This window comes from Marmota monax, unplaced genomic scaffold (assembly GCF_021218885.2).
Source record: "Marmota monax isolate L192 unplaced genomic scaffold, Marmota_monax_Labrador192_F-V1.1 WCK01_AAM20220418_F8-fsc00059, whole genome shotgun sequence".
In the NCBI taxonomy this organism is placed as follows: Eukaryota; Metazoa; Chordata; class Mammalia; order Rodentia; family Sciuridae; genus Marmota; species Marmota monax.
Window position 1 is genome coordinate 4,925,326 of NW_026693595.1, and position 13,554 is coordinate 4,938,879.

General features: G+C 38.4%; 1 protein-coding gene across 1 annotated transcript; it reads left to right on the plus strand.

The window, feature by feature from the left end:
- Positions 1-1,203: 1,203 nt before the first annotated feature.
- Positions 1,204-7,001, plus strand: CUNH9orf57 (chromosome unknown C9orf57 homolog). Its single transcript, XM_046459402.1, has 2 exons — positions 1,204-1,315; positions 6,877-7,001. Exons 1-2 carry the CDS (start codon positions 1,204-1,206, stop codon positions 6,999-7,001), a joined length of 237 nt encoding a protein of 78 aa, XP_046315358.1.
- Positions 7,002-13,554: the final 6,553 nt, after the last annotated feature.

The following is a 13,554-nucleotide window of genomic DNA, read 5'->3' on the forward strand; positions in this document are numbered from 1 at the left end:
TTATCAGTGAATAGGTGGTGGTCATTATATATTTAAAAAATGGAAACTGTGAACACTAGGTCAAATTTTGGCTCAATTACAGAAGAATCTTTTAACAAGCTGAGTTGTTTTTTTGTCTTGTTTTGGTTTGGTTTTAGGGGTTTGTTTTTTGTTTTTTGTTTTTTTTTTGTTTTGTTTTGTTTTTTTTGTTTTTTTGGTTTTTTTTGGTGGTGTTGGGCATTAAACCCAGGGCCCTATGCATGCGAGGCAAGTACTCTACCAACTGAGCTGCATCCCCAACCCCTGAACCATTTTTGATGATGGTGCTGAACTCTTCATCACTGACCAAGGATCTCTGCATGAGTTTTAATAAAGGATTCCTGAACTAGTAGAACCAGTGATTCTCCAACACTATAATCAATCCTGTAATTGAAAAACCAGTGATTCTCCAATACTATAACAATCCAGACATCTATGACCAAATCATATGCCCTCAGCTATTTTAGCATATACGAAATACAAATTCCAGGGCCCTTTTTCATGGATTCTAACTCAGGTATGTGGGGTCCTTGGTAATCTGTTCATTTTAATCATTTAAATAAATCCGATGCCTATTGGAATTTGAAAACCAATATTCTAGATAACACCTTTACAATCTTACTTGTGTTTCCTAAGATCAAGAATCTCAGAACTCAATCTACTTAACAAAATGAATAACATATTTGAGCCACTAAATTTGATTATTGAAGATAACCAATAAGTAAACATTAATCAAGTAATAAATATTCATGAAGAACCCATTATGTATCCTATGCTACCTTAGGCTTTGAAATGAAGTCCTAACAGCAAGTATGCAGCTGAAATTCTCTGGCGAAATAACTTTGGTTTGATTTAATGAAGCACTAAATTATTTAATGAATAAATTTTAACTAAGTCATTTAAACCACTAGTTCTCATTTCTGATTACTATCAGTTCAGGGTGCTTTCAATCATTTATGTAGCATATGCTTTAATTTTTCCCCTGTTAGAATATCAAAATGATTTTAATTTATGTGAGTTTTTTAAAAAAAAAAAAGTTTAATATTGCTTACTTTTTAAAGTTGAAAATCTCTTCTTTATTTTTTCTTCTTCCTCCTTCCCCCCACCCCATCTATTTTTTCTCTCTGGTATCCAGCACTATTTTCCCATTGTTTTTTCATCTCTGGAATCCAGCTTGAGGGAAGTATGATTTGTAAATCATGCAATCTCTCAGTCCCCTTCCATGGATGTCTTTTGGACTTTGGAACCTGCAGAACAAAACCTGGTCAGTATTGTTTTAAAAAGATTCACATTAAAGGTAAGTCTTTTTTTTTCCATTTTAAATTTTTTTATATTTTTGTTAGAACATTATAATTATACATAGTAGTTGGGTTCATTTTGACAAAATCATAAATGCAAGGAATTTGATTTCTTTCCCCATTCCCTGTCGTCTCCTTTTCCTCACTTCCCTTCCCCTATTCTCCTTCCTCTGTTACTTTTGCTCCATGGTTTTTAATTGGTACTTTCTACATATACCTATAGATGAAATTCCCTTTGATATATTTTATAAATATATATGTATAACACAGGCTGGGGTTGTGGCTCAGTGGCAGAGTACTTGCCTAGCACATGAGAGGCCTTGGGTTCGATCCTCAGCGCCACATAAAAATAAATAAATAAAGATATTGTGTCCATCTACAACTAAAAAACAAATATTTTTTAAATAAATAAATAAAGCAGGATTTTTGTTGCATTCATTCCATATTTCTTCCCCGTTCCCATCCTTCCTCCCTCCCTCTCGTTCTCCTTCTTCTATTCCACTGATCTTCTCTATGTCTGTATGCTATCTGATCCCTGCCTCCACTGCCTTCTTTCTCTTATTTGATTCTAGCTTCTACCATATGAGAGAAAATAGTCGACTCTTGATTTTCTGAGTCAGGCTTATTTCACTTAGCATGATGTTCTCCGTTTTCATCCACGTACTGGCAAATGGCATTATTTCATTCTTGGTGGCTGAGTAAGCTCCTTTGTGTATCTGTACCACATTTTCTTGAACAATTCATCTATTTACAGGCATATGGACTGATTCCATAATTTGATTGCTGTGAATTGTGCTGTTATAAGCATTGAAGTGGTTGTACAGCTATAGTGTGCTGATTTTAGTTCTTTTGAATAAATAGCAAAAAGTGGGCTAGCTGGGTCTTATGGTGGTCCCATTCTTAACTTTTTGAAGAATCTCCACACTGCTTTTCAGAATGGCTGTACCAATTTGCAGCTCTACCAACAATGTATGAGTGTACCTTTTTCTCCACATCCTCACCAGCATTTATTATTATCTGTGTTCTTAATTATTATTATTGTGTTATTGCCATTCTGACTGAAGTGAGGTGAAATCTTAGTGTAGTTTTAATTTGTATTTCCCTAATTGCTAGAGATTTTGAACAGTTATTCATGTTTGTTGGGCATTTGTGTTTCTTCCTTTTGAGAAATTTCTATTTAGTCCTTCCCATTTTTTGAATGGGGCTTTAGTTTGTTGTTGTTGTTTGTTTTGGGATTTTACTTTTTTTTTTTTTTTTTTTTTTTTTCCAAACTAAAAAAAGTTTATTATACCATAAATTTTAAAATTTGATTTTTATTTTTATTTTTTTTTTATTTTTTTTTTTTATTGTTGGTTGTTCAAAACATTACATAGTTCTTGATATATCATCTTTCACACTTTGCTTCAAGTGAGTTATGAACTCCCATTTTTAGCCCATATACAGATTGCAGAATCACATCAATTACACATCCATTGATTTACATATTGCCATACTTGTGACTGTCATGTTCTGCTACCTTTCCTATCCTCTACTATCCCCCCTCCCCTCCCCTCCCCACCCTTCTTCTCTCTCTACCCCCCCTATTGACCTTCATTTCTCCCCCTTGTATTATTTTTCCCTTTCCCCTCATTTCCTCTTGTATGTTCTTTTGTATAACCCTGAGGGTCTCCTTCCATTTCCATGCAATTTCCCTTTTCTCTCCCTTTCCCTCCCACCTCTCATCTCTGTTTAATGTTAATCTTCTTCTCATGCTCTTCGTCCCTACTCTGTTCTTAGTTACTCTCCTTATATCAAAGGAGACATTTGGCATTTGCTTTTTAGGGATTGGCTAGCTTCACTTAGCATAATCTGCTCTAGTGCCATCCATTTCCCTGCAAATTCTATGATTTTGTCATTTTTTAATGCAGAGTAATACTCCATTGTGTATAAATGCCACATTTTTTTAATCCATTCGTCTATTGAAGGGCATCTGGGTTGGTTCCAAAGTCTTGCTATTGTGAATTGAGCTGCTATGAACATCGATGTAGCAGTGTCCCTGTAGCATGCTCTTTTTTTACTTTTTTTGGGCACTGAGTTTTTTAAGTTCTTCTATATTCTGGATATTAATCCCCTATGTGGCAAAGAATTTCTCCCATTCTGTTGGCTTTCTTCACATTTTTTTTTGCTGTGCAAAAGCTTTTTAAAAGCTTTCAGCATCCCCTTATTGATTCTCAATTTTATTTCTTGCATTGTAGGTGTCTTGTTGAGAAAGTTGGTGCTTGCACCTATATGATAGACTGTTTACCCTGTGTTTTCTTCTGATAGCTGCAAGGTTTCTGGTCCAATTCCTAGGTCTTTGATCCATTTTGATCTGACTTTTATGCAGAGTGAGAGACAGGGATCTAATTTCATTCTTCTACTTATGTATATCCAGTTTTCCCAGCCCTGTATATTAAAAAGGCTATCTTTTTCAAGCATGTATTTTTGGCAGTAAAGATAAGTCTGGACACTTGATATACACATATTAAAGTTATAAGGGAGGGCTGTGGATATAGTCCAGTTGGTAGAGTGCTTGCCTCGCATGCACAAGGTCCTGGGTTCAATCCCCAGCAACACACAAACACACCAAAAAAAGTTATAAGGGAAAACCTTTATAATAACAAACGTTCACCAGCAATACACTGACATCTGCTGGACATGGCTATCACTATTCCCATTTTAAAGATGAGAAAGCTGAGGCACAGATTAAATAACTTGTACAAAGTTACACAGCTAATGAGTGTTGTAGCCAAGATTTAAATGCATGGAGTATGTGTCTGGAGCACTGATAAATTTCTATATGGCCTCATTTAAACTATTCACATGTTTAAAAAAATAATAGTTAATTTACAGAACCCTTGTAAACATGGGGCCCTGAGCCACTTCACAAACTACATGCCAGTGAATCTGACCTGGTCCACCTGGACTAAAAAGTTAAACCTAAAGAAAGGACTGGGGACATAGCTCAGTGGCAGAGCACTTGCATAGAATATGTGAGGCCCTAAGTTCCCTCCCCAGCACCACAAAAATAAATAAATAAATAATAAAGTTAAGCATAAAAATTCACATGACTTAAAACTAGAAGAAAATATGAAAGGACACATATATTGAGTTTGAAAAAGAGATGGTCTCCTTAACATCCCAATCCCAAAATTCATAAGGAAATGATAGATAAATTTAAATATATAAAAATGTTTAAATTTATTTTTAAAACTCCAATGTGTAAAACATAAGGAATAAAATGGGAAGAAATAGTTGGAACATAGATAATAGAAAAACTATATTAACATTTATTCAGAATAAAGAATTTCTAGAAAACAAATTTTTAAAAAATACCAACTATCAGGGAAAAAAAATGTTAAAGAAAATATGAAGGCAATTCCTGAAAGAGAAAATATAAATATGCCTAAAAGCAAAAATAATGCTCAAACTTGTTGGTAAAAATCAAGGCAATGCAAATTACAGAAATATATGTAATATTTTTAACCCATCAAATTGTTAAATACAAAAATTTATTATATTAAGGTTTCATGATAGTGTGGAGAGATGGGAAGTTTCATACATTTCCAATGGCAATTTAGATTGGTTATACCTTTTTTTAGATAATTTGCAAATTTTTATCAAAATGTTAGATGATGGGCTGTGGTCCATGGCTCAGTGGTAGAGTGCTTGCCTAGCATGTGTGAGGCACTAGGTTTGATTCTCAGCATTGCATATGAATAAATAAAGGTCCACTGACAACTTTAAAAAAATTAAAAAATAAAGAAAAATGTTAAATGAGCATAGCCCTCTTCAAAGCAATTATTTTTCTTGGTATCTGCCGCAGAGAAATATTTATATGCATCAAAGTTGTTATTACAGCATTGTGTTTAACAGCAAAGCAGTGGAATTGGCCTGAAGGCTCACCTACAACAAGCTGTTGAACTATGTGGTGTTCAAGCAATTGAATGCTTAGAATGAACTAGATCTGTTTTTTTTAACATGATACCAAAAACATTACAGACAGCTGGGGGATTGGGGGGGGATCAGCTGTAAAACAGTAGTACATACAGAATATTACATATAAATACAAATCAACAAAGCAAAACTCTACGTTTCTGCAATTTCTTAGTTGGAGAACATGACAGGGGAAGCCATTTACCTCATGGTGGCCAGGAAGCAAAAAAAAGAAAATCAATGGGCTAGGGTCCCAATATCCCCTTCAAGGGTGAACCCCCCACCAATGACCTAACACTGTCCCACCTGGCCCCACCTCCAGAAATTGGAAAGGAAGAACAAACATTAAAGGAGGTCAAAATAGTTGGGAGAAAGAAAAAGAATCATGGGTCACATCTGGAGGGGATTTGCAATTAAAAGGGTTATCACGCTCTGTTCACACTTGATAGCCTACCTCCCCTCTCTCTGCTCCACGTTAGTCAGAGCCCCATCATTATTGACAGGGCACGGTACCAAGGTCCCTTGTGCTTTGCACTTTTGTTCATTCTTCACATTTTCTACAGAGAATGTTCATCACTTCTTTAACTAGAGGGGAAGAAAATTAGTGGGGTCATGAAAAGCCTCCTTTACTGAGAAACACACTTCTACATAATCCTGCTGTGGTTCCAGCCCTGTAAATATCCTGTGAACTGGGTAAAACTGGGAGATGGAGATTGGTTCTCAGGCATTGCTCTTGAACATGGACAGAGTCATCTAGTCTGACTGACATCCCAATAGGAAAGGACTCTGTGCATAAGAAGGAGCCCAGAAGTTTACAGAGCAAAACATCAGTGATAACTGTGGTGGGAAAGACCTGGAGTGACTAAAATGTCATGGGAAGAAGAGTTTCCTAACCTGGAAATTTTGCCATTCCACACTGATATGAAACAAACAAATCTAAAATTTTAATTTTTGATAGTTTTATTAACAAAGTTTCTCAACTTTGGCATTATCAACATTTGGGGCAGTTAATTATTTGTTATGGAGGAGAGTTGCTAGTGTGGATTTTGAATGTCCCCCAAAGGGTCATGTATTAAAGGATTGATCCACAGCCCTTTCTACAGAAAAATGTTCATCACTTCTTTAACCAGGGGGGAAGAAAATTAGTGGAGTCACGAATAAGCCGCCTTTTCTGAAAAACACACATCTACCTATCTTTCTTTGGATCTAGCCCTATAAATAACTCATGACCTGAGTAAAACTGGAAGATGATTATCAGCAAGCTTCCGAACAGCTAACACTTCAGAAATTTCTATACAGTCAATAGCAATTACATGGCTTTTATAATCTGAGTTGGAAAGCCGTTTTGTTCGACAATTTCAAGGCCTGGGTATTGCAATGTACCCAACTAAAATAGTTTAAGTGAGAGTATTGAAAGGCCAGATGACAAAATGAACTGTTCCCAGTACTATAGACACTAGATTTGTATATCTTGATAAACCTAGTGTTTTTGTTTTGTTTTGCTTTATTTATTTATTTCTAATATGTTAGTTAGCTGAAGCATCTGAGACAAGGAAAATCGTACATCTCAAGATATTCCCCTGTCTCTACCTCTTCTCTCCTTTAGGTGGCATTCAATGGTATTCAATTAAAGGCTGCACGGAGAGCTCGGCCCAATGCTTCCAGAGAAGGGTATTTGCTTATGAAATTCACTCTACTCACTGCTGCTCTCGTTCTATGTGTAATTTCTGAGGAAGTGGCCTTTACCCAACCTTGACTGATCAGACTCCAAGCCTGACTGGTTTTTCACAAGATGGCGTCTACCATCAGTTGAAGATCCTTTAAAAATCTCAAACTTTACAGGTCATCCAGCTTATGATCCGAAATGGATTTTGGCATTCCATTTGCCCAACTCCTCCCCCACCACCTCCCACTCATCTCAGAAACATCCCTTTCAACACCATCTCCCTCCTCTCTTCCTTCTGCTTAATTTCTCTTCCTGCCAATGGTCATATCAAGGCTACAAAGAGGTGAAAATGTTAGTTATTTTCCAAGTCCAACTATGCACATCATCTCTAGTTAATCTATTTCCCTAAATATTCCTATACTGTTAAATACATTTACAAATTAATTGTACTACAAAATGCAAAGTGAACTAAGAGTGTAAATTTGGTTTCCAAAAGAAACTGCATTGTCTCCTGATTTACAGTAGAGAAGAAACTGATTTAACAAATGGCATAGGAAAAATAAGCTGTAGATCAATAAACCAGGCCTGTGGGAACTATAAACCCAAATGGCAAAGAACTGAAGCAGGTAGAAGGAGGGCACTTCTTTCTCCCATCTGCATCAGGATTTGTATAAATTCTGGGTTTCCATACCTTAAGTGCTTTATCTAATATTGGTAGATTCCACAGTCCTAGTTAAGCACAGGAATATGTTCTTAATCCGTAAAGAATTTTAAAGGGGCACAAGCACAATGGTGCGCACCTGTAATCCCAGCTACTCAGGAGACTGAGGCAGGGGGAACACAGGTTTAAGACCAGCCTCAGCAACTTAGTGAAGCCCTAAGCCAATTGGTGAGACTGTCTCAAAACAAAAAATGAAAAGGGATGGGAATGTAGCTCAGGGGTTAAGCACTTGCCTAGCAGGAGGCCCTGGGTTTAGTTCTTAGTGCCACAAAAAATTAAAAAGTTGTTTTTATCTGTATTTTCAGCAGTTTGAAAAATCCAATAGGTAAATATCAATAAATTTTTTTTCTTGGGACTTAGGACAACATCTGACACCCATACTTTTTTCTATTAACCAGCATTTAAAAAAAAAAAAAAAAAGCTAGACTTTTCCCTCCATGCTTATTTCGGGTCTATTCCTTAGGCATATTTCTGAACCTAAGAAAAAAAAAATGTCTTCATCCTTAGTTTCAATCCAGTTGGCCCTATTCTGTCATTTTCTGCATCAGCCCCATTGGTAAGCAGTAGTTGCCTTAGATCAGTAAACTTCTTGAAATTTAACTTTTGTTTTTCTTGTGTTTTTTTATTTTTTTTTATTTATTTTTTTTTTTTAATATTTATTTTTTAGTTTTCGGAGGACACAACATCTTTGTTTGTATGTGGTGCTGAGGATCGAACCCGGGCCGCATGCATGCCAGGCGAGCATGCTACCGCTTGAGCCACATCCCCAGCCCCACCTTGTGTTTTTTTAAATGTGTTGTTATTAACCCCATTTCACCTGGATCGAGGAATGGCAAAATCACATAGCGACTAAGGCTGGAGCCTAATTCCCAAGCAAGGCATCGTCATGAGAAGTAGGAAGTAGGTGCACATCTCTTGTTCACTTACTAGCTATTGACCTTCACAGGTTGTATCAGACTCTCTGCACCTCAGGTATAAGATGAAGAGAATTGGATCACACAGTGTCTTAGATACCCTTGATTCGGACATTTTGTGACTTGACATTAATACTTCTTTATTGTTTTCTTAGATTAAAAATAAAACAGGGAGTCGGGCGCAGTGCTGCACCCCTATAATCCCAGCGGCTTGGAAGGTTGAGGCAGGAAGATCACAAGTTCAAAGCCAGCCTCAGCAAAGACAAGGCAATAAGCAACTCAGTGAGACCCTGTCTCTAAATAAAATACAAAATAGGGCTGGGGATGTGGCTCAGTGGTCTAGTGCCCCTGAATTCAATCCCCAGTACCAAAAATAAAAAATAAAATGGAATAGTTGTTGTGGTGCATACCTATAATCTCAGCAATTTGAGGCGGAGGATAACAAGTTTGAGGCTAGCCTCAGCAATTTAGTGAGAACCCTGCCTCAAAATAAAAAAAAATAATAAATAAAAAGGGCTAGGGATATAGCTCAGTACCATGGATTTACTCCCCAGTACCAAAAATAAATAAGATGGGTGAACACAGCTCCAAGGTAGGCCCTGGTTTGACAATTGATCCTCACCCAGCTCTATGTAATCCAGGAAACAGGGAAGAGAATTACAGGCCATGAGAGCAATGACCACCATGGAAGCTCTTGACCCAAAAGTCACAGCCTTGATATGGGAGACTGAATTATGGCCCCCAAAGATATCTCACATTCTAATCCCTGCAACCTGTGCATTCATTTCCTTTCTTGGCAAAAGGGATCTTTGCAGACATGTTTAAAGATCGTCAGATTAAGAGATTACCCTAGAGTACATGAAGAGGCCCGATGTCATTACAACCATCTTTCTAAGAGGAAGGTAGAAGGATCCAGGGAGAGGAGCTGTGGAGATGGAAGCAGAGACCACAGATTTGAAAAGTCCTCTGCTTGCAATGAAGATGGATGACAGAGGGTCACAAACCAAGGAAACTGGATGGCCTCTAGAATTTGGGAGAGGTAAAGAGACAGTTTCTCCCCTAGAGCCTCCAGCAGGATGCAGCCCTGCTGATACACTTTCCTCTTATGACCTTGCTTTCTTTTAATGCACTTTGTCACAGCGGCCATGGGAAATAGAAACACTTGGTGCACCGAGGATAAAGTGGCATTTCCCCTCCCCAAGGCAGCTCCATCCATCCTTGGATCATGTGGGATTTGATCTGAAGAGGCAGCCCCAGCACCACATTGTCCTCCTTCCTTCTCATGAGTTCTCAGCATTTCCCCCGACACACACAGATGGCCTACAGACAGCCAATCGCACCTTCCCTGCTGACACCTCCCACTCAAGCCCCTCTCCATTCAGGGTTTCTTCAGCTAACAAGTTTATTCTTTTCCAGTCCTTCACACCTAAAGACAAAGTGATACCAGATTAGCCCAAAAGCAATCTTTTTATAAATCATCAGACTGAGGGGCCGGCGGATGCGAGGATCTCCCTTGATCCTCTGAGTACCAGCTTGGCTTCCTCTTTGATGACATTTTTTTTTTCCTTCAGCTGAAATAGAAACCTCATGCCTCTTAATACATTTCAAAGTCTCTGTGGTTGATAAATTGGGGGCGTATGGAGAATGTGACAGAGTAGAGACTGAAATTATTCTCTCAGCAAAGGAGGTAATATTTTTCCTAGTGGCACTCAATTATAAGGCCTCCTGAACTTCCAGAGGGCATTCTTTTTATAACTGAGATAGCCATTGCTGCTTTTTCCCGCTGAATGGAGGAGTCCTAAGCCCCTGTAGGTGGCAGAGCAGGAACTTCCCGAGACATGCCATATGACCCTCACCAATACCATCCCTTGAGAGAGTCCCATGGGTGGGCAGGAAGCTGAGCCTCCTCTTGGGTGCTGCTGCCCTGACTCCTCCTCATATGCTTCAAGTCTCTGAGAAATGAGACTCAGGGATATTTGAAGGAAGCACAGGAGTAAAGAAAGAGAAGGAAATAGCATGGTTGAGGATTGGCCCCTTTCTGTGGATAGAAAAGCACGTCCACATTCTATCCTAGCCATAACTTCCTCATGTGAGTATATTTTACTTTTTGTACCCACATGTAAAGTTAATAGTTCTGCCATTAAAAGGTACTATGTGCAGTGGAAATGTCCAGACAGAGCTGGAACTACTGCCAGCCTAAAACATGCCCTCAAATCAACTTTGTAATTCATTTCTCAGCTCACATATGACTGCTATTGATATTACTCTCCATCTGGTAGCTTCCTATTTTAACTAATTATTCTTGCTAACTAGGTGTTAAACTTAGTAATACATCGTGCATGTGTATTTTGGTTCAATTTTTGTTGCTATAACAAAAAAAATGCTGGGTTAATTTATAAAAGGTCTATTTAACTCCTGTTGTAGAGGCTGATCACCACCAAGATCAGGTGGTCACATCTGGTGAGGGCTTTCCTGTGAATGACATCACACAACAGGAGCATATTCAAGACACATGGGTTATCTTCACTTTATAACTACCTGCTCTTGCAGTAACTAATCCGGTCCTGCAAGAACTAGCCCCTCCTGCAAGATGGCCTTTAATCCCTTCTAAAGGTGGTGTCTCCATGACCTAATTGCTTGCCAACATGTCCTGTCTCATAATGATTCTACCACCTCTCAGTACCATTTACATTATGAACCAAGCTCCAGCACATGATCTTTGAGGGATAAAACATTTCAAACCATAAGAATGTGCTATTGAGGGCTCGGGATGTGGCTCAAGCGGTAGCGCGCTCGCCTGGCATGCGTGTGGCCCAGGTTCAATCCTCAGCACCACATACAAACAAAGAAGTTGTGTCCACCGAGAACTAAAAAAAAAATAAATATTAATAAACTCTCTCTCTCTCTCTCTCTCTCTCTCTCTCTCTCTCTCTCTCTCTCTGTCTCTCTTAAAAAAAAAAAGAATGTGCTATTGAACTAACTGAATAGTAATTTTAAAACTTGGCATACTGAGTGCTGGGGCAAAAGCATATTAAGTCTAGTTACCACTCTGTTTATGGAGACAGAAGAGAGAAAGAAAAGGTGGGCTACAGCGGTAGAAACTGGAAGCACATAGGACTCATTAATTCAATAAATATTTAAGGAGCAACACTTAGGTGTCAGGTACTATGGAGGAGATGCAGTTACAAGAGTGAATAATTTAGAAGTTCATGCAGCTCCTGGTGTGAGAAATGAGACTGCAAAAATAGGCATTTGTGATAAAATAATTCTGTGCTCTGAATAAGAATAGGGTAATATGTGGGACCCAAAGGGGAGGTAATAACCCCAACGTTGAAAACAGGAGGCTCTCAAAGAAATTGGTGTCTAAACCAAATCTGAACAACAGAGATGAGTCTGAAGATTTGGAAAGTTGGATAGAAAAGATTCTGTGATAATTGATTTTATATGTCAGTTTGGCAAGGCCAGAGTACCCAGATGTCTGGTCAAACATTACAGATATTTCTATGAAGGTATTCTTTTTAGGCAAGATTAACATTTAAATCAATAGACTTTGAAGAAAGCAGATGACCTACCATAATATAGGTGAATCTCATCCAATTAGTTAAATTGTGTTACTATTAAGGAACACATTTAATTACTTAATAGAAAAAAGATGGGAAGAAGAAATTCTGCCACAGGGCTGTCTTCAGACTCAACCTGTAACTCCAACCTGCCATGAACCAATTCCTTAAAATAAATCTCTCTCTAAATATGCAGATGGCCCCTGGCTTATGATGACTCCGCTTACAATCTTTCAGTTTCACAAAGGTGTAAAGCATGCCTGTAATCCCAGCACTTAGGAGGCTGAGGCAGGAGGATCCTGAGCTCAAAGCCAGCCTCTCAGCCTTAGCCTGAGGCACTAAGCAACCCAGTAAGACCCTGTCTCTAAATAAAATACAAAATAGGGCTGTGGATGTGACTCAGTGATTGAGTGCCCCTGAGTTCAATCCCTGATAACAACTACAACAACAAAAAGGTGTAAAAGTGTACCCACACAACCATCCTGGCTTTCACTTTCAGTACAGATTCAATAAATTACATGAAAGAGTCAATACTTTCATAAAAGGGGCTTGTGCTAGATGATTTGGCCCCACTATAGGCTAACAGAAGTGTGCAGAGAACTTTTAAGGTAACCAAGGCTGAGTTGTGATGTCCTATAGGTTAGGTGCATCACATGTATTTTGACTTCGAATATTTTCAACTTATGCAAATACTATGTCACTTTCTATAAGGGTCTTGAGCATCCTTGGGTTTTACCAGGCCACAACCTGAAATATCTGTATGCATGCTGTGGTTCTGTTTCTCTGAAGAACCCAGACTAATATAGATTTAAATATAATGATTGCACATGACAGGGCCTTTGAAAGAAGCTCAATATGGCAAGACCCCTGCTGAGCAGGCACAGACAAAGCAAGGTCTTAAAGCTGGCCCAGGAATCTGACTTCATCTAAAAATTGTGATAGTCTACTGTGCTGTCTGTCCTATACCTCCCCACCTTTTTCTGGGGATAACATGACACTTTTCTGGGAACCAATCCTCACCCCAATTAAAACCAAAGGACTTCCACCAAAATCTGTTTCGATTTCCCCATCCCTGAACATTGTTGCTTCTGGGGCATATGAGCCAACACAGGCCAACTGGACTTCTTACCTGGGATTTTTTAACTAAACTTGAAAGACAGGGAGAGTTATCAGTCATCTGCACAATGGGATGGATTTTTTTGTGTATGTTTCCCATGTATGGAAAACATGGATCTGCAGGAGTAAGAATAACGTCAATAACATTTTAGAATAACATCAGTTGCAGAGGGCAGGTAGAGAACCTTGGCAGCATTTAAATACCTCATTCCCTTTGTTATTGAAGTCTAGCCACATCCCAGTTTACCCCACAATTTAGTTACCAATGCATCCTTAGATTCTTATGCTGTACTATTCCACACTTGGC